Below are 20,871 nucleotides of genomic sequence, written 5' to 3'. Positions count from 1 at the left end.
ACTTCAGGGTCATACGATTTCTTCCTGGCAGAACTTCCACTGTCCATACAATATGAATCATTGAACTGGGAAATAAAAACTTCTATCTCCCATGGCATACTCGAAGATTACATGTGTCCTTCCTGGTTAAATGATTTGGTGTCATTAAATTGTGCAGACTTCAGAGGTTTGTCATCACTAATGGGTTATTTACTAAGGTAAGAATTCAAAGTGAATTTTATATTTCATATTTAAGGGAACACTATAGTGTTAGGATACAAAGATGTAATGCACAAGTATTTGGGCTTCCCTATATTTATAGTGTCCCTTTAAGGTCAAAGTAGCCAGGCTGGAAGTATATCTGGCTTAGAGAATGTTTACAGTTCTGATATTTTTACATTGAATTCGAAATTCACTTTGAATTCCTACCTTGGTAAAAAGTCCTGTGAGATCCCAAAATTTGCCAAATGCTTACTAAGTTGGGCTCAAGTGAAAAAGCGAGAAATCTGAGAAGATCTCATTGTATCAGGGGATTATTGGTAAATAAGATAGATAGATGAGAAGCTGGCTTTGCATAATGGAAATCTGAGTATATAGCAATGGAAGTAACAATGAGTGCCCGTCTTTACTATCTGTCTGACCATCATGAGACGGTAGTCCACAGTTACATGTCCTGCTGAAGTTATCCTAACATTGCCGGATCCTGTTCTTCGGCTGTGGATTGTAACTCCTGTTATTGTACGCCAGCACTTTTACTGAAATTGCTTCTTACTTAGTTAGACAAGAGGGATTGTATCACTAAATCATCTTCAGAACAGGGCCAAACGCACAGTATGCCGTGTTTGCAAAACATATTCCCAAATGTGTTCCAAAACTACGCACTCTAATAAATGAGATTGCCCCATCCCCCCACTGAGAAAATTGTGCTTATCAGGCAGTCCTGCACGCACAGGAATAAGAGCCTGGAATATACACTGGAGGTGTCACGTGGAACCATACCATTTCTGGGGGAAAAAAAGGTTTCTTTGGCTTCACGGCAGATCTGCAGTCATTCATAGCAACCCTTCCCTTTCTCCCCAGGCATCAGAAGACAAAAATGCAATAGAAATCCAGATATATAGGTTTTAACTCTTTCATTGCTGGTAGAGCTAGAAGAAACATACACTTGTCTCAAGGCAGTTATATATATATATATTTGTTTGTTTGTGTGTATTGTACTGTCTGTTTTCTCGATTGTACAGTGCTGCAGAATATGTTGTCGCTTTCCATATGCCAGTGATAATAGTGAGTAATAGTGAGTAAATATGTATGATAAAAGTCCTATGAAGGACTGAAACGTCGATTTGCTGTAACCCGTGAGTTATGAATAAAGACAAATCATTTTCTTCGAAAAGCCCAGCGTGTGCCTTTCTTCGTGGAGATTTATATATATATATATATATATAAATATATTTGTGTTTGGGGCTACATGGAATATGATATTAAATAAGATTGTAGTTAGCAAACCTGAGATAGGAAAAAGTCAGCTGAGGTGTGCCGAAACCGACGAATGCTGTAGGTCGGTAAGCAAACTGTACAATGGATATATATAAATACACACACACAGTTATTTTGGATTTCGCAAAAAGGTGTAGCATTTTTAGTGAGATTTAGTGAGTTAAACAATCCACTGAAAAGATCACTCATCAAAATAGCATTTTTTTCATTATTGCATAAATGTGCGATATGGTCAAAAAAAAACATGAATACATGTCCATTTTCTGATTCCTTTATGCATTGCGTGCCATTCCTCCCAACAACTTGGGACGTCAGTGGGCGGGTTAAAAGGAGGTGGTGTACTGAGGGTGGACAATAACTACCTTGAGTGTTCTGCAAACACATCTAATGATGTGCTCATTCTACACTTTTTGGGGGGATGATCACTGTTACCCTTGAAAGAAGGGCGCCAGTGAAAAAAGTTATGATGGTGGACAGACGTGACTATCCTGCTGACATTGGAACAGTTGGGAGGCCTGGTGTACACCTGTATTGCCAAGTGTTTACTCTACAGATGTTTGTGTACATCTAAGCAACATGTAAAATGTAGAAAAGGCCATCATGGTATGTTTACCATTTGGTGATTTAAACATCATCACAGTTTATCTATTACTTTTACATTTATTTTTTAACATTTCTTATATAGTTCTTGGATCGAGAGCTCTTTACCAAATGTATCCTTTAATCACGTTATGCTTCAGATAGATGATAGATAACATTAGCAAGGCGAACCATGCCTGTGGCTGTTACTCTATCACCTGTAGTAATTTTATACAAAGTGCTGTACAATCTAAAGGGATAATCTGAATTGAAAAGTTAGCAGAGGAGAAAATACAGTTGGCAACTCAGAATGTGGGGGACATTGTAGAATAATCTAGATAAATGTCAGGTCATGCCAGAATGTATCAGTAGGCTGTGAAATACAGCGCTAATCTTCCAGGTCTCCAAGTAGCCATTAGCCAGTCAACATATGGTCCTTTTCTGTAGGACATAATAAGAAAACAAACATGGGATCTCTGGCATGGAATGCTGAAATGGGATCTCAAGCATGATATTTGTCTCACAAAATCTGTCATCCATAACAATGATAGAGACATACCAGGGAAGCCATAGACCAGAATGACATTTTGTGCCCCAAAGCACGTACAGATAGACTCTATGAGTAAGGAATTCGGGTACAAAACCAGTCTGTTTTCTAAATTGTTATCTGGCTCCTCCTCTGTGCGTTATGGAATAAAGTGGGCTATCTGAGATCTCATTTAATTTATTTGCACATCAAAGAAAAAAACTGTTTCAGATACGAGCATTTGAGAAGATTGTGGAATAACCGGTATTTTGTGATTTCAACAAGATTGAGAATAATAGTCTATAAATCATAATGGAGAATGGGATGTATTGGAGGAATTGAAAAAGAGGTTGGCCTATGGCCTGTTGATTTTATGTGTGATTAAAAAAATAGATTTAAGGGACAGAAGACATAAGTGGGGGACAAGTAGAGAAACGGAAGAGCTTTGCTGATTTTTCTATGGCTTTTATTATACATATATAAACTGAGGAATGTGGTGATTGTTATACATTTTAACATTTTACACTATTTTATTAATTTACTGAATTGTTATTTAGCAAATTACAGTCAAATAAATGCATGAAAAATGTCAATACACTGGACAACATTGTATCCTCATATATATATATATATATATATATATATATATATATGCCAATTTACAATTTCCAGCATGGAAAATCTCCACGAAGGGTTTCCTTTTTACACTGAACAAAATTATAATCGCAACACTTTTGTTTTTGCCCCCATTTTTCATGAGCTGAACTCAAAGACTTTTTCTATGTACACAACAGGCCTATTTCTCTCAAATATTGTTCACAAATCTGTCTAAATCTGTGTTAGTGAGCACGTCTCCTTTGCCGAGATAATCCAGATCTTAGATCTTTGAGTTCCGCTCATGAAAAATGGGGGCAAAAACAAAAGTGTTGTGTTTATAATTTTGTTCAGTGTAATATTATCAGTGTAATCCTTTTGATCGTTAACTCATGTTATTGAGTGATAATAGCATCTCATTAAAAAGTCAAAGTGACAGTTTGGTGTCTTATAGTGGTATCCGATCACTGAAGGAAATTGGAGGATGTGGTGTTGTAAAACGTCAATAAAACATGCTGTGTCTTTCTGATAAGTATTTGCGTTAAATGGTGATAATGGTGATAAAAGTGCACTTTGCTTAAGAGCCACAATGCAATAGCGTTCGGAATAGTACATATTATACAATGTGATGCCAAGTAAAACTCATAGGGACAGCTAATAAAGATTTACAGGGTTACAGGGTTATTCACTAAACCAGAAATTGCTCAGAAGTTTTTTTACATTTTAATAAAAAATGTTATTCCAAAACAGTCAAAATGAAAAATAGCTAAATCTGCAATTTTTTTCAAATTTGGCTATTTTAGTTTACAATTTTAAATCCCCTGGTAAGTTCCCACTAATTCCCAGTATAGTGATTAACCCTGTAAGTGTTATAAACCTATAACTCATATCAATCTCGGTCAGCTGACTGTCCACTGGATGTCTTGTACTACCACTCCTGTCACTCTCGAAGCTGCCTAGTGAACATAAGGTTGTGATTAGGCAAAATGTGGACTGTAATTTTCCTAAGAATATTTTAATGGCTGGATACATATAATTATTTTACTGTGACATTATCTTTAATTTGTATGAATACTTATTATTATTACAACTTAACATGATGTGTATTGTGATTACACAGGTCTTAAAACAGTACTCAAAGAAATTGTGTTTTTTCTAATTTTAATTTGTTTCCAATTTGAATAGATTAAAGTTGAGCTGGGAATGAATAAAGTAAAGTATATATATATAACTTTTCTGGGTGTATTCAGGGAGATGCATAAGCACCTGTATGCTTCCCATAAATACAGACATGTATTTGCAACAAGACGAGCTGGACGCACAGGAACTGGAGATGTGGAGCGCCATAATGCTCAAGGTTCCATCCCAGAATGCTCTGTATGCTGCTGTACGTTGTGGGACCTGCAAACAGCTCTAATGTAATTGACAATGGCCTGAAATCTAAGCTTAAATGTTTCTTATTAAATGATATTTTATCCAAGAATGGCCCAGCTGGCTATGTACAACTAAAATTGGTCGAAACTTTGGTTCAGATGTATCAATTCATCCAACGAAAAAAATCCTAATTCAGACGACCAAATTTTGACTATGTCGCAGTCCAGCTCTTCTAAATATCGTCCATGCAGACGATTCTGGAAAGTGTATTTGGACAAACCAAAAAAGCATGAGAAATGTGCATATCACTGTACTGCAAAACATGTACATAATATTTATATGTATAGAAGTTTGCAGTACAGTGATAGGCTCATGAATGAAGCTAATCAGTCAGAATTCAGTCTACCAAACTGAATGGTATTTTACCATTCAAATTTAGTCTATTAATCTCTATTTTGTGTGTACAGTTACTTTTGAGCATTTGGGTGCTTATTTTAAGGTTTGATTGATTGATGTCCTTCCCTTCCTCCACAAAGAAACCTATTAGGCCATTGTCCATGTTGTTTGTCCCCCCCCCCCCCCCCTCCAGTAATACATGCATATGGCAGTTTTAAGGTATAGAACTTGGGCGACATGCTGATTAGCCAAAATTCAAACGTGTTGCAGTTTGCAAATTTGGATCTGATTTGTCTTAAAGTGATTTACAATTAATATAGTAAATTAAAAAAGAATCCTATCTGGAATAGTACAGCCATGAATACATATTTATATTCTGTTACTTAGCCCCTAAATGGCAGCTGCTTAAATACTTTTTTCCTTAGTGAATCAAGTGACAAAATCCAGCATGTGTGTAAACTCCTACATGTGGCATTTGGCTGAACAGTTGAGGTGCACACATAATATGAGGACAGGTGGACACGCGACAGTTATTGGCTTCAGTTCCTGCCAGAGATCACTGATAACGTCTAAAATTCCATTTGGCAATTCCAACATGTGCTCCACACAGCGGAATAAGACACTTTTGCCATCTTACATTGGAAAACATTCTTTTTCAGACAGTGTGATCCCAAATGATAAACAATGATCCTTTGAGGATCTGAAAAACATGTATACACTGATCAGCCTCAAAATTAAAACCACTGACAGGTGAAGTGATTCACATGGAATATATCATTACAATGGCATCTGTCAAGGTGTGGGATATAATAGGCAGTAAGTGAACAGTCAGTTCTTGAATTTCATGTTTTGAAAGCAGGAAAAATGGCCAAGCGAAATGACCTGAGTGACTTTGACAAGGGCCAAGTGCTAGATAACTGGGTCAGAGCAGGAATTAAAGGATCTGCTTGGTTCCAGATACCACAGGACACGTTCAGAGGTCTTGTGGAGTCCATGCCTCGACGTGTCAGAGCTATTTTGGCAGCACATGGGGGACCTACACGATTTTAGGCAGGTGGTTTTAATGTTGTGTCATTTATTCTGTCCTTTGTCATTGATGCCTATAGCCTTTTTACTACCATCAGCCCAGCCAAGTATGTCCCCTATCAGAACCAGTCTTTGCTGATCTACCCTCACATCTACTCAAACACTGTTCGATGAACATTGTCACCAAGCAGGAATCCCAAATGTCCCGGTTTCAGGCGGTGGGAGGGAGTCCCAATTTTATGGTCCTGTCCTGCTGTCCCTAAATTGTTCCCTGGCGTCCCACATTCCATGACACTAAATAACTATCTTTAGACACGACAGCATGAGAGCGCACGAGAGGAAAGTAGGAGTAGTGGGAGTTTAAGTGCAGGACCTTTTTTTGTGTAACTGTATTCACTTTGAATCGACACAGTCATGTTACAATGCTGCCACCCATCCCATGTGTTCCCTATTAAGGTTTAATAAGTATGTAGGTGTTTATAAAAAAAAATACCCCTCTCTGTCTCATTAGAGATTTCTTTGCCTGAAGCTCAAGGAAGCAAGGGGAATAGTCAGTGTAGGACCCACCTAGGTTTGCCTTGATGTGGCAGGTGGGAATGCATCTAATGGCCATTGGAGTAGCTAAATAACCTCAATGTATTTAAATATGTGTAGGGATTTGGGCTAGTGTACAGGTAACTCTTTTTTTTCTCGAATGTTTCCAGTAGCTATTTTGACCTTAAATTTGAATATCACTTTAAATTCCCTTTAAATTCTCACTCTAGTAAATAACCCTGGCAGTCTAATTTCTATGACATTATAATGAGTATGTTTGTGAATGGGCTTATCGCCATATTTTTTATTTGTGTTCAGGCATCTAATAATAAAATGCTGTACAAATGCATGAGTGCAGGGGGAATACTTCCAGCATCTCCTATGCAGCATTTACCCTCACACGCCAACGTCTGTAGAACCATGGTGATTACATTTGTCTACGTTTTATACTCTGGTGATGCCATTACAAAAACGGAATTCACGAGAACACTGGCAGCAGACAAAAATCAATAGCCTGTCCCTTGTCTTGTCTTGTCCCCTGCTTAGGTCTGAAACCGGTTTTAGCGTATTTGTGCCATTACACAGAGAACTTATACCATAAACACATCCAACTGATCCCACCCTCAAGAGTAGTCCGGTAGCAAAATGCCAGAGCTATGGCACACAGTGTGAGTAAACAAAATTAAAAAAATCTGTATTAAGTAAATAAAAAAAATAAAAAAAATACCACAACCCATTGCCAACCTTTATTTTGCTAATTATGGACATTTCACCTTAAGTTTTACAAGTCACTTGCACGGCAGTGCATCATGTATAAAATTATTTATTAAAGTGAAAAGTATTGGAATTCAAAGGGAATTCTAAATTTAAGTAGTTGAACTGGAAACGTTCTCCTGGTCATCTATGTTTCCAACTCTTGCCCTAACGTTGTAATTCACTTTGCACTGGGCCTGTGCATTCGACAAAAACATGACCTTTAATAGAATATATTACTATTTATCATTTCTCTTTTTTCTAAATAAAATTAATAGCCGATAAGTGAGCTGCCTTATGCAGTTATATTTCTTCATTAATGTAACTAAATGAATGCATCCCTCCGAAGTGTGCCTTTTTAGCAGGGACAGACCCTCTTTTAGTCATAATTCCCTCTGTCCCTCTTTTCTACCCTAATACCCATCTTTTCTAGGAGCTCTGCATTGTTGGTGTATAACAGAGCTCCACAGCAATAATGCTCCCATTAAGGTGTTTTTAAACTAAAATAAATGTGTTTAGAAATCAGTCTGTGTAAATAAGATACATCGTTCTTGTTCTAAATTACATTTTAGATGCATGAATTGTTATTAGTAAATCTCCTAAAAACTGCCCCTCCCCTGGCCACACTCGAGTCACACCCCTAAAATTAAAGTGTCCCTTTTTGTCCATGTCAAATATTGGGAGGGATGTAAATATTATATACTCTCTATTGAAGTAATTAATCTGTGTATTACTTTCTGTAAATGTGATATACGAATAGGGTTATAAGTCTGAATCCATTGAGGTGTCAATTGACAGGTCTGAGGATTTGGTAACAAAATCATAGACAAGCTCTAACTGGTGGCAACATGCACAGACCAGAGCTGTGGTTTTATTTTCTTTAGGCATGCATTCACACACTTGGTACATGCATATTGTATGTAGCTCTAAAGTCTAAACTGACCTATTTCAAATTCTTTGTTTCTGTAGGGTTCAGCAGATTCTTACACAAGCAGACCATCAGACTCTGATGTATCTCTGGAAGAGGACAGAGAAGCAATTCGGCAAGAGAAGGAACAGCAAGCCGCAGTCCAACTTGAGAGAGCCAAAGTAATGCGTATACCTTTACTGGAACCATACGGGCATGGGATCAGGGCCAGTCATGGGGTGTGCGACAAGCAACAATCATTATAGAATCATACGATTTCTGTTTGTAAAATGCATTAAGCAAATTTTGTTTTTTGATTTAGAAACTAATTGATTTGGTTTAGATTAGTAACAATATACATCTGCAGCTTTGTACACTATAGAGTTTATTCACTGAGGCATTGATGAGAATTGGCAAGGGAATGGTAAGTCTCACGTTGTGTTAAGCTAGAAAATTCATGGCATTTGGACTTATGATTGGCTATTTAGCCCACAGTTTTCAGTTTTCACTTCATTTAGCAGCAATCCCCAGTTTAGTGAAAACAATCCTTAAAGTTTTATTCTAATCAACATAACCACAAACGTTTACTGTTGTCTCCTGGGCAGAGTTGCCATAAGAAATCTCAGGTCCCCTTAAAAAATATTGGCTGGTCTCCCGCACCTAGATACATACCCCATGACACACACACATACATATATACGTAGAAACGGTCATACACACACTCTTTCAGAATATATACATATACACATTGCCAAACACAAATATACAATATCAGGCACACACACAGACAGTCACATACACACACAGACAGTCACATACACAGTGTTAAAAACACAGAAACAGTTTCCAACTGTCAGACACACAGTGGCACACACACATGGAGTCAAACAGACACACAGTTGGACACAAACACACTCTCATACACTGTCAGTCACACACACATACCCAGAAACTCATGAACACTTTGTCTGATCCTTAGCTGCCAGTTCTATGGAAATACTGGGAGGTAGTCATATCTATGATATCCCTCCCTCCAGCTCTGCCACCTGCAAAGGGGTTGTGCAGGCTCCTATTTAACAAAGCGCCACTCTGTTGCTGTTTGCCATTGCCCTATGTAAAATAGGTCCCCCAGCCTACAGGGCCATGGGTAGTGTTAACGGGACTTGCACATATGAAATAACCCAAATTGCAAAATATAGGCAATTACTAAGTCCAAAAACTCCAAGGTATTGAGTACTTGGAAAAATAAATGAGGGAAAAAAGGAAAATAAAAGATAAAAAAAAAGGAAGCAAATAACTTTATTGATAATTATAATAAGCTGAGACTTAAATGATCACTAAAGGGCCAGAACACAAACATGTATTCCTGACCCTATAGTGTTAACACCACCATGTAGCCGCCCCGGGCCCCTCATGCCTTCATGAATATAGTAAAATCTTACTGTATTCAAGCAAGAAGCTGTAACTCTGCTTGCTGTTAGACTCAGAAAAACAAAGCAGTCTGCTGACATCATCAGAAGTAGTTGCATGATCCAATCACATTGCTTCCCCATAGGATTGGTTGAGACTGACAAAGAGGCAGATCAGGGGCAGAGCCAGCATGATTCAAATGCAGCCCTGGCCAATCAGCATCAGGATCACTAGGCTGTAATGTAAACACTGCATTTTCTCTGAAAAGACAGCGTTTTACAGCAAAAAGCCTGAAGGTAGGGGGCGGGGCCTGACTACCATGGAGGACAGACGTGTTCTGGAAGAGCTCCTCTGAAAACAGGGAGACTGATGCCACTTTTAGCCCAACCAAACCTTTACCTGGAGGCACCAGTCGATCTTCCTGACCCACAACAGGGCAGGGATCCAGTTCAGCGGATTGTGTCCCTCCTGAAGCCTGCTGGCCGCAGTCCTCGAAGCATGAGGCCTAGCGCGTGTCGGGCGGGAGAGGCGGCCGATCTCCCGGTCCGGCGCTGTGCGATGCCGACCCACGACAAGCAAGAGCCCCGTTACTCCCCCCCCTGGACCGACGGGGGTGATCGCGGTCCACCCCAGGGAGGCAGGCCTGGAACAGAGGGGGTCCATGGTGATACACCACCACAAAGCTTCCGACCCAGTGTGGCACCCATCATGGCGGACGCCATGTGCCTCCCCGACCCTGTTGACTCAACGCAGGGAATCTTACAACAGCTAGACACACTATTCGCCAACTTCTGGCTTGAGCTGGAGAGCAGGACACAGCCACTTACCTCACTGCGACCAAGCAGCCATCCACCTGAGAGGCAGCCTGTAACCCGGCAGCACGCTCCACAGATCCAGCACGCGGTACAAGCCTCATCATGGCGGCGGAACACGCTGCTCACTCGACCCCAACACGGAAGGGTGAAACCCTATAGGAGACAAAGGTGCAAGATACGCCGGAGAAACATAAAAACAACGCCTCATCCACCTCACTTGCAGGCGCCTGGGTCTGCAGTGCAGCGAAACTCTGCTCCTCAACAGCTCTGGACCCGACGATCAGACCGGTCTCTTACACTGTCAATCTGGCGCAGAGACCCGAAAAGCTTTGCTGGGATACAGAGGCACAGGATAACCACGGAGGGCATCAGAGGCATGCAACACCAGCCGGAGCAACCAACTCTGTCAGGGACATTTTACTTCCCACCAACACACCCCTGGCTTTTCCCGAGCCTAGGAATCGGCTGACCAGTGACTTTCTGATGGGCATAGGCCTGCTGTCTACTATTTAAGCCTCAAAAGTGTTTAGATAGTCACCATTAGCTCTGATTAATATTACTCCTCTCTTATATGCCATGCTCTAGTGTTTATGTTATCATTCATTTACGTTTAGTAAATCTTTTCAGCTATCATTGTGCAGGGACCAGTGACGAGATGAATTCGAAGCTTTACACCTAGCCTGTTCTCCGACTCATATACTATATAATGCACAGGTCTGCTAGATCCTACATATAATTATATTCCTGCCCCGCGTTCTAAATGTCGCCAGCCTGGGAACTCACTGGGGGCCTACTCTTGTATACAATCGATACTTACCGTTCCTATTAAATTGCCTTTGACCTTCTTAGACATACCTATATTTGACTTAACTTACTGTTGAAAGCAGGTCTTAAGATATAAACTGTTGTTCTTAACGTGTTTTCCCTATAATAAAAAAACGTGCTGTTTTTGATATGCCATGTAAATGATTGTTACTGCATTGCTTGCTTCAGCTGTCGTGGCGAAGTAAACCTGTTTGTTATCCTCAGCACAACAAAATAAAGAATAAAAAAAAAAAAAAAAAAAAAAAGCCTGAAGGTAATGATTCTACTCACCAGAACAAATTCAATAAGCTGTAGTTGTTCTGGTGACTATAGTGTCCCTTTAAATCAGTAAAAAAAGTAAAACACATAAATCACCCATTACAATAGTGTAGAGGATCAGGAAGGGCTTTCTAACAATTATATAACATCCAATTTATTTTATGTAGTGTAGACCTGACCATGGGGTGTATCTGAGCCTACAAATATTAATTTCTGAAGTGTCTATTTTTGAGCACTATCTAGATACAATCTGTGTAGTAAAGGTACGGCTGCCTTCAATGGTTTAGGTAGAGACTATCGCATGTCAATTTAATAGTTGCTCTCACTTTAAATGCTACAGTGCTTCAGGTTCGTCAAACAATATTACATGTCTGTTTACAAGTATTTCTCTCCACAGTTGCTACAATGTTTCCGGTTCTCACATAAAGTAGTATACATTGTCGCCTGTTGCGATTGGCAGTGAATAAACAAGGGAACCAAATCAGGGGGTAGATGTTATTAATTAGCCCTCTAGTCAGGGGCGTATTAGCCGTGAGGCAAACCAGGCATTTGCCTTGGGCGGCATTTTCCAGGGGGCGGCAAAAAAAGCCGCCCCAAAATGCCCAAGGCAAATGTCTTGTTAGCCGCAAGGCACAAAACCAGGATACACCACTGCCTCTAGTTGGCTCACAAATTAGCCAGAAATACCCATTCTCTCTAGAAAGGAGGAAAGCAATTATAAATGTACCCAAATATATTTTATTTGTGAGGCAATTAACTGATCCTATACCAACTTCAGCTCTATTCATAAAAACACCCCTCAAGTTAAGGAAACAAGTAGGAGCCCCCGATATACAGAAATAGCGGAAGCTGAAAAGGGGTACGCTGGGGAGCAGTGCCCTATAAATTAGCATTAAATATGATGAGGAAATATCTACCTATTCCCCTATTCCATGCACTAAATCCAGAGCCAAAGGGAACTTTAAACAGAACCCACAACCTTCCAGCTATCCCAGTGGCTTAACTTTTTTTCAAGTTCCCCATACCTCTGAGTTTTTAGATTTAGAAATAGTCTATATGCTTGCCATTGCCATCTGGTTCATGGAGACATAGCTTTCTCACCTACTGGACCAATAAGCGCTACAAGGCCCCATGCGAATGCCTAAAGTGGGCTGGGCCCATTACAAGGGTACTGCCTATAGCCCCATGATGGCTGCTCTGGGCGCCATTACTCATCTAGCTGTTCAGGTGGGATGATATTGACTTATAAACTGATAAAGCTGAATTGCTCATTTCACATTATCAACACAGCCAAGATGGGGCAGTCCCAGGGCACCAGAAGACCCCCAGTTTACAACAAACTGGCAGTGAGCTGTAGTGGGTATATTACTTAGTCTATCCTTTTAAAGTTAACTTATAATGCAATCATAAATTATAAGATCAATAAATTAATTTAGTTATTGTGCCACCAAATCTGGCATTGATAGAAGGTGCATCTCTAAAAAAAATAAAGAGATACAAATTGATGGTTGTAACCATCTGAGCTCCACGGAAGGAAAGAACCTTTTTAGACATGCAATAGTTAATTTAGATGATGCTGATAAGGACAGACCTCAAGCGAGCACTCATTAAATTCCAACCTTTGCAAGGGAGGATCTCACAAAATCAATATTTGGACTGACCATACCTTTAATTAGGAAAGCTAATAGGATAAATTCTGCAGGACAACAATGACACTAAGTCTGCAGTACGCATTTTACACAATTATTTCTAGTGGATGGTGAGATATGATTGGTCTAAATATGGGGTGAATATTCACTATAACAGGATTTCAGGAGAATTAATAACAGGATTTCAGGAGAGTTGCAACTCAAGGCCAAAGTAGTCAATCTGGCAAACTTATTGAATTGGAGAAACAATTTAATTCCTTTATTTTTGGCCAAAATGTCAGAATCTCTAGTTGATTTTCCACAATTCCCACTTTATTGAATAAAGTAATTTGTGTATTTTATGACATTGATGCCTAGTACTGCAGAAGCTTGTAGATTTCATTTCCCATGATCCTTAGCAAGCCTTTAGCTCGTGAACATTCAAGAAAATATAGAACAATTACAGTATCAACCTTAGCGGACACCTTTTTTTAAAAGTATGACATTATGGAGTTAATGTGCATAGTGAGCGTTACTCTGTGATAACGATGGGTATATGTGTATTCTGCAGACCAAGCCCGTGGCATTTGCAGTGAAGACGAATGTAAGTTACTGCGGAGCATTAGATGAAGATGTTCCCGTACCCAGCACTGCCATCTCTTTCGACGCCAAGGACTTTTTACACATTAAAGAGGTAAATGTAGGATTCATTTTTCCTGCCACCAGTCACCAGCTCAAAAGAAATACAGCCGTCAGGCGACATCTTGTTAAAAACCAAAAGGAAAGCTGACCAGGTCTCAGGACTTTTAATTATTTGATAAACCTCTACCATACTGTAAGTGCTTCACCCTCCTGCATGCCAAAGTGATACCTGCTTTGCATAGAACTCTTGGCACCAAAGAAATGCCAAAGGGGTAAGCGCTGCACAGTTTTTGTTTTGTTAACCCTTAAGGTGTCAGCTATTTTATGTATTTATGTTTTTATTTTGTCAGTTCTCTGTACTCTCTTGCTCCCTGTGTCGCTTGGTTTGCAGTTGTGCGTAGGGTCTCTCTGTGACAGCACACATGAGTTAAAAGTAACTTGAGAATGTGTATTCTCAGTATAAGCTTGCACTCTATTTAGGCTAATGTATTGCTTTTTTTTTTAACCCCTTAAGGACACATGACATGTGTGACATGTCATGATTCCCTTTTATTCCAGAAGTTTGGTCCTTAAGGGGTTAAAGGGAAATATGTAAAATTGCTTGGTAAATTGGACAAAATGCATTTGCAGCATTCAATAAAACATTGAAAATCACCTATAGTTTGGTGCATGGTATATTGAAGATGTAGGAGTTCACTGTACAATTTGGTTCAATTCGGGTAAAGCCAGGGAACTTGTTGCTCTGAGGAAGAGAAACAAAAACATTGGGAGATATGTATAAAAGTGTAATAAAAAAGTGACGGTTTAATTCCATCATTATTTTCACCAAAGTCATCTAAAACGCCAGTTTTTCATAGAAATTTCCATTTCAGAACACTGCCTCATTTATAGTAGCTGAAAAAATACCACAACTTTTCTGTCTGAAAAAGAAGCCAGAAAAAAAGAAAGTTATAAATCCATTGCGATAGTGAAACAAATGGCACATATTCAAAAATGAAGGTTAGCATGCAAAAAAATAGCAGAAGACGAAACACAACAGATTTAATCATTTACACAAAAAATTTCCCCCCCAAAAATGACATAGAAAAGTGTCAGTTACAGTCTCCTAAATTCCTATCATTGATAAAAGAGACATCTTAGGAATTAATGGATCCCATTTAAACGGAGCACGGTACACGTCTCACTGCCGGCAATATGTGTACAGATAGCGATTTACACACTAGCAGATACTGCTTCAGGTGTAGCCCCGCTTATTGCGCTCTGTTTTATCCATCCTAACAGTATATACATTGCAAGGAAATAAGTAGCTACTATCAAGTGTACTGTTACCTGGATAGACAACATCTTTGACTGGCTGATGAGCATGCTGGGAGATGTAGTTCATTAGCTCTCCTCAACATTATCAACTTTATAACATTATCCTTGATGACAAATTTTAGCATACACTTGATACAACGTGTATATGTTCATTTTACCGTCTCCATCCTCACTATAGTCAACCTATGCACCTCTCTCTGTTTATATGTGCTTCTCATCCTTATAGACCAGAAGTAGGCAACTTTTGGCACTCCAGGAGTTGTGGACTACTTCTACACTGATGCTTTGCCAGCATTTTGTCTGTAAATGCATTGTAGGAGATGTAGTTCAGATCTGGAGTGCCAAAGGTTGTATACCTCTGTTACAGGCAGAGGTGGGGGAGATGATTTTAAAGAAATGCTGCTCTGAAAGGGATGCCTACTGAAACTAACACCATTCCCACCACTCTTCCAGAAATACAACAATGATTGGTGGATAGGGAGACTCGTCAAAGAAGGCTGTGAGATCGGGTTCATTCCAAGTCCTCTGAGGTTGGAGAATATTCGAATCCAGCAGGAGCAGAAGAGGGGTCGTTTTCATGGAGGGTAAGAAAAACATTTATTTTAATATTTCATGTTTCAAAGAGTTCCATGCGAATAGATGTTGAAATGTACACATTATGTAGCATGATAGAAGATGTTGGTCATGGGTTTAATTTAACTGCATTTTTTATTATATTGTGTCATCTTCAATATGTGAAATATATATATATATATATATATATATTTGCCAAAAAACTGCCGCTCACCGGTCTTGTAAAAGTCCAAAATTTATTAAGAAATAATTAAAAAAGAGACCAACGTTTCAGTCCCCGTTTGGGACTTTCCTCAGGGTAACAAAACAATAATAAATACATATGCAGCAAACAGACAATATATAGGTAAATATAATTGGTAAAACTCACCCAGGTGCAGTGAAAACGGATCCGCCGTGTGCAGTGGCCCTTCCGGGTATGCGCGCGCACACCCGCTGGGACTCCGCCCCCTTTACGTGCACGTGATACGTGCTAGGCGTGTGATGTGTATACAGTTGCTAAGCAACATGATGTGTGTGAAACCGGCTGGCTGGATAAGGACAAAATGAACAATATGACATGCCGGGATAATAAAAAGATACGAAAACGTATCGGTTTTGTGCCCAAGATCTACAATCTAAATGATCTTGTGGTGCAGAATCTTAAACATAAGTGATTATAAAATATATACTTAATGAAAACAGTGTATGTTCCGATTTATTACAGAACTGGACAATAGATGTACATGTGTTAAATAACCATGAAGATGTAGCATTTTTACTAATACCCACAGTGCAGTGTAAATAGTGTATGTACCTAGAAATGTAAGACATACTTACATACATGGTCAGTGAACATCTAAGTGTAAAAATGTCCATGAACACTTAGACCCATGTAATAAACACCTGGTGCAGTGTAAAATGCCCAACCACCACTTCTACTTAAACAGGCATGTGTACTAAATATTAAATCTGAAAAAAGAACATATATTAATGCCTTATAATCCGATTATCTGTATCTAATATAGGCAAATACCCGAGTACTGTATAAATCAAGATATATAACAAAATTAACTATGAAAAATACACTATAAAAATTAATACGTGTCACGTGTGGGCACATGATCCCATCTAAGAAGTTTTGCCATCCTCACACTAATAAAATATATGACATCAGACATACTATCACTTGCAAGACACCGTATGTCATTTACAAGCTTATGTGCCCCTGTGGGCTTTATTATGTGGGCAAGACGGAAACCCCCATCTGTGAACGTATACGTGGCCACCGGTCAAGTATCAGGCTGGCCTATCGAGATGGCCAATCTGACAAACCGGTGGCCAAACATTTTCTGGAGAAAGCACATCCATTATCCTCACTTAAATTTGTGGGTATAGACCATGTACCTTGCCCAAGAAGGGGTGGTGACAGGGGTCGTATGCTGCTCCAAAAAGAAGCGTTTTGGATTTATCAGTTGGGAACTATGGCTCCGAAAGGGTTAAATGAGAGTATCCCATATTATGCATTTATTTAACTCCTGTAACTTGTATTAATTTTTATAGTGTATTTTTCATAGTTAATTTTGTTATATATCTTGATTTATACAGTACTCGGGTATTTGCCTATATTAGATACAGATAATCGGATTATAAGGCATTAATATATGTTCTTTTTTCAGATTTAATATTTAGTACACATGCCTGTTTAAGTAGAAGTGGTGGTTGGGCATTTTACACTGCACCAGGTGTTTATTACATGGGTCTAAGTGTTCATGGACATTTTTACACTTAGATGTTCACTGACCATGTATGTAAGTATGTCTTACATTTCTAGGTACATACACTATTTACACTGCACTGTGGGTATTAGTAAAAATGCTACATCTTCATGGTTATTTAACACATGTACATCTATTGTCCAGTTCTGTAATAAATCGGAACATACACTGTTTTCATTAAGTATATATTTTATAATCACTTATGTTTAAGATTCTGCACCACAAGATCATTTAGATTGTAGATCTTGGGCACAAAACCGATACGTTTTCGTATCTTTTTATTATCCCGGCATGTCATATTGTTCATTTTGTCCTTATCCAGCCAGCCGGTTTCACACACATCATGTTGCTTAGCAACTGTATACACATCACACGCCTAGCACGTATCACGTGCACGTAAAGGGGGCGGAGTCCCAGCGGGTGTGCGCGCGCATACCCGGAAGGGCCACTGCACACGGCGGATCCGTTTTCACTGCACCTGGGTGAGTTTTACCAATTATATTTACCTATATATTGTCTGTTTGCTGCATATGTATTTATTATTGTTTTGTTACCCTGAGGAAAGTCCCAAACGGGGACTGAAACGTTGGTCTCTTTTTTAATTATTTCTTAATAAATTTTGGACTTTTACAAGACCGGTGAGCGGCAGTTTTTTGGCAAATATCTTTCTATGGGAGTTCATGCCAGGCACCCGGCAAATTGGACACACAACTAAGCGTGAGTGCGGGGGATTTTCAATTTTCTTATATATATATATATATATATATATATGATATTATTTTTATATATAGCATACTAATATAGCATTTAATATATTAGTGCATCATTGGAGTCATCGTCTAGTGAGAATTGATTGTGTCCCACCCTCGACATAAAATAAATATAATATTGTAATGTTTAATATTTGTGCAACATATTTATAATTTACTGTGCTAATAATATCCATTATTCTGACAGTAAATCAAGTGGAAATTCTTCTTCAAGTCTTGGGGAAATGGTATCTGGGACATTTCGTGCAACGCCCCCTTCTGCCGGTGAGCCCTATTTGAACATGCAGATATGTATTCCTATTTTATTTTAGTTGAAGTTAAAGCTCATTAAGAAATTTTTAAAACCAAGGAAAGTGAAGTACTCAGAGGCTGTCTCGCAACTTCAACCCAGGTCGAATTCATGTGTTTCAACTAACAAAGGCCAGGAACCCTTACAAAACTTACAATGAGATATTCACTAAAGTGTGAATTGTTGAACTTGTTGACACACACACACACAAAAGGACTGGAAGTTCTCTTCTAATAATATAATTACAAGTGCTCAGAATATCTATCAACATAATCCATTTATATTTAAATAAATATATCCAAGCTTGCAGGAACGTTGAAGAGCACACTTCAGATCTTGCTTTCCTCGCTAGGCCAACACTTCACTGTTCTATTAATAACCTTCCTATCGTAATCCTCTTGATTACAATGGAATGAAGCAAGGGAGGGTTATAATGGGTACATGATAACCGTGCCTTTACCTTTTCTAAACCCCTGTCCTATCAGTATCTGTGTCTCTGGCAGACACGCACACAAAGAGTACATTTAACAGCAGTGTTTGCGGGCACCTCTGACACAGAATTTGTTAATGCATGTAGCCCTTGTTTTATAAATGATTGGATTTTTCTTTAGAGGTGAAATTAAAATTACTCTCTTTGGTTTGCAGCCAAACAGAAGCAGAAAGTGGTGAGTCATTTTCTCAATTTTCTTCTCCAAACCTCCTGCAAATTCCACTGATATTAATTCATTTAATATCATTTCACTTGCAGACAGAACACATTCCTCCTTATGATGTTGTACCCTCCATGAGGCCAGTCGTTTTAGTTGGTCCATCTCTAAAGGGTTATGAGGTATGTATCTCCATTTAAAGATTCTGGCTCAGATTTATCCAGGCCTTCCAACTGTCCTGCTTTTGGCAGGACAGTTCCGATTTTCAGGTACAGTCTCGCTGTCCCAACACCAGGGAACTGTCCCCAACAAGCATAGAGCAAGTGCATCATTAGACGTGCTTTGCTTGGGGTATTAGGAGCCATCAGAGACCACTGAAACAGTGCTTCCTGCAAGGTCTGCCCTCAGTGGGTTGATCTGCCTATGGTTTGGAGGGACCCATCCCCATTCTGATTCAAAGGACACCAGAGTTGGGAGGTATGTTACCTTCTGATAATCCATAATTCAGTAAGGCTGTAAGAACCTCAGAAAACTTTGGAAAATTTGTTCAGCTAAAGATATTGGGATGAAGACACATCCATCTAAGTAAAAATACAACTCAAGGACCCATTAGATGGCATGAAAACACACACAGTTAATTGCAATGATTCTCAGGCCTTTCAGAAAACCCATACATTTATAAACCGGTATTTACTGGAAAATTCTGTCCTTTTTCTGTTGGAGGAAAAATTCAGATATTAATTGCATTGTGCAAAATGTTGAATATTCTAAACAAATGAAGGTCCATTCTCAAAAAAGCAACAGATGTAAAAATCTAATTGATTTATTTAACTACACCCATTATCCAAATATTTTTTGAAAAGATACTGAAAAGTGTTTGCGACATTCTGACAAACCTAACCAATCACATTGCTCTATTTTTTCCTCATTCAGTCATAGATAAATTAATGGACCAATATAAATGTATAGAGCATTCTGACACAGTTGAATGTATCTTTATGTTCTTTACAACAGCACATTATTGTTTTAATGAGATGATATGTAGGTTTATGTTTTTCAGATTGTAATTCCGCTAGCTAGGTTTTCTAAAATATCTAGAGAAAATCTCACTCGAAAGCTACAAAACTGTACCGCGTGACCAGACTGCTAATCTTATACATATAAAAATGTAAAACAATATTGGCCCAAATCTCTTCCACAAACTGATTGACTGAGTTATCGCACAGCTCCTACTGATTTATGTAAAAATGCCGATATCAGTGTTACTTTTGTTGAGCTTGGGAATCAAAGGTGTCTTTTTCAGAATTTAAATGTTTTGCATGTTTCACAGTTAAAAAATAACCTATAGGAGAGAAAACATGTAAGCATATATTTGCGGGTGTTAATTGATTCGTTAACAAAGCAGATAGCAAAGACTAGAAAATGTCACTGATTATCTGCAGGTAGAGAGTATTTCCTTCTTACAGAATCATTGAGCAGGTTTCCTTTGACCCTTTGCCATTGGTCTCCGAAAACGTTTGGCCAACAAACACTGTCTTTCTTTTTTCCTCTTTTCTGTTTCTCACATTATCCCTTTTTCCCCCCCCTCTTTCTTTCTGTACACCTTGACCTTCTTATCTCCTGTTCTGGGAAGGTGACGGACATGATGCAGAAAGCCCTTTTTGACTTCTTGAAGCACAGGTTTGATGGGAGGTGAGGAATGGCTGCATTACTCTTTGGCCCGTAGGCATCCGAAAACTAAAAAGTAGAGGCCCAGAAAAAATAATTATATTAAG

General features: G+C 38.9%; 2 protein-coding genes across 5 annotated transcripts in view; one reads left to right on the top strand and one right to left on the bottom strand.

Annotated features, from left to right (window-relative positions):
- The window catches only part of RIF1 (replication timing regulatory factor 1), a 335,763-nt gene that overhangs the window by 42,892 nt on the left and 272,000 nt on the right, over positions 1-20,871 (bottom strand). The gene's annotated exons all lie outside the window — the stretch shown is intronic.
- The window catches only part of CACNB4 (calcium voltage-gated channel auxiliary subunit beta 4), a 137,501-nt gene that overhangs the window by 86,904 nt on the left and 29,726 nt on the right, over positions 1-20,871 (top strand). For 3 of the 4 annotated variants that reach the window (XM_063429529.1, XM_063429526.1, XM_063429527.1), the window contains 7 exons: positions 8,228-8,347; positions 13,673-13,795; positions 15,514-15,644; positions 18,348-18,424; positions 19,095-19,114; positions 19,198-19,278; positions 20,730-20,788. In XM_063429529.1, coding sequence (XP_063285599.1) covers positions 8,228-8,347; positions 13,673-13,795; positions 15,514-15,644; positions 18,348-18,424; positions 19,095-19,114; positions 19,198-19,278; positions 20,730-20,788 — 611 coding nt within the window. Of the gene's footprint in view, positions 1-7,090; positions 7,174-8,227; positions 8,348-13,672; positions 13,796-15,513; positions 15,645-18,347; positions 18,425-19,094; positions 19,115-19,197; positions 19,279-20,729; positions 20,789-20,871 lie in introns of those variants that run through there. The other variant, XM_063429528.1, reaches the window with a different exon arrangement.

Source organism: Pelobates fuscus, chromosome 8 (assembly GCF_036172605.1).
Source record: "Pelobates fuscus isolate aPelFus1 chromosome 8, aPelFus1.pri, whole genome shotgun sequence".
NCBI classification, from domain to species: Eukaryota; Metazoa; Chordata; class Amphibia; order Anura; family Pelobatidae; genus Pelobates; species Pelobates fuscus.
Note: the sequence above shows the minus strand (reverse complement) of the source record. Positions and strands in the feature narration are given on the sequence as shown.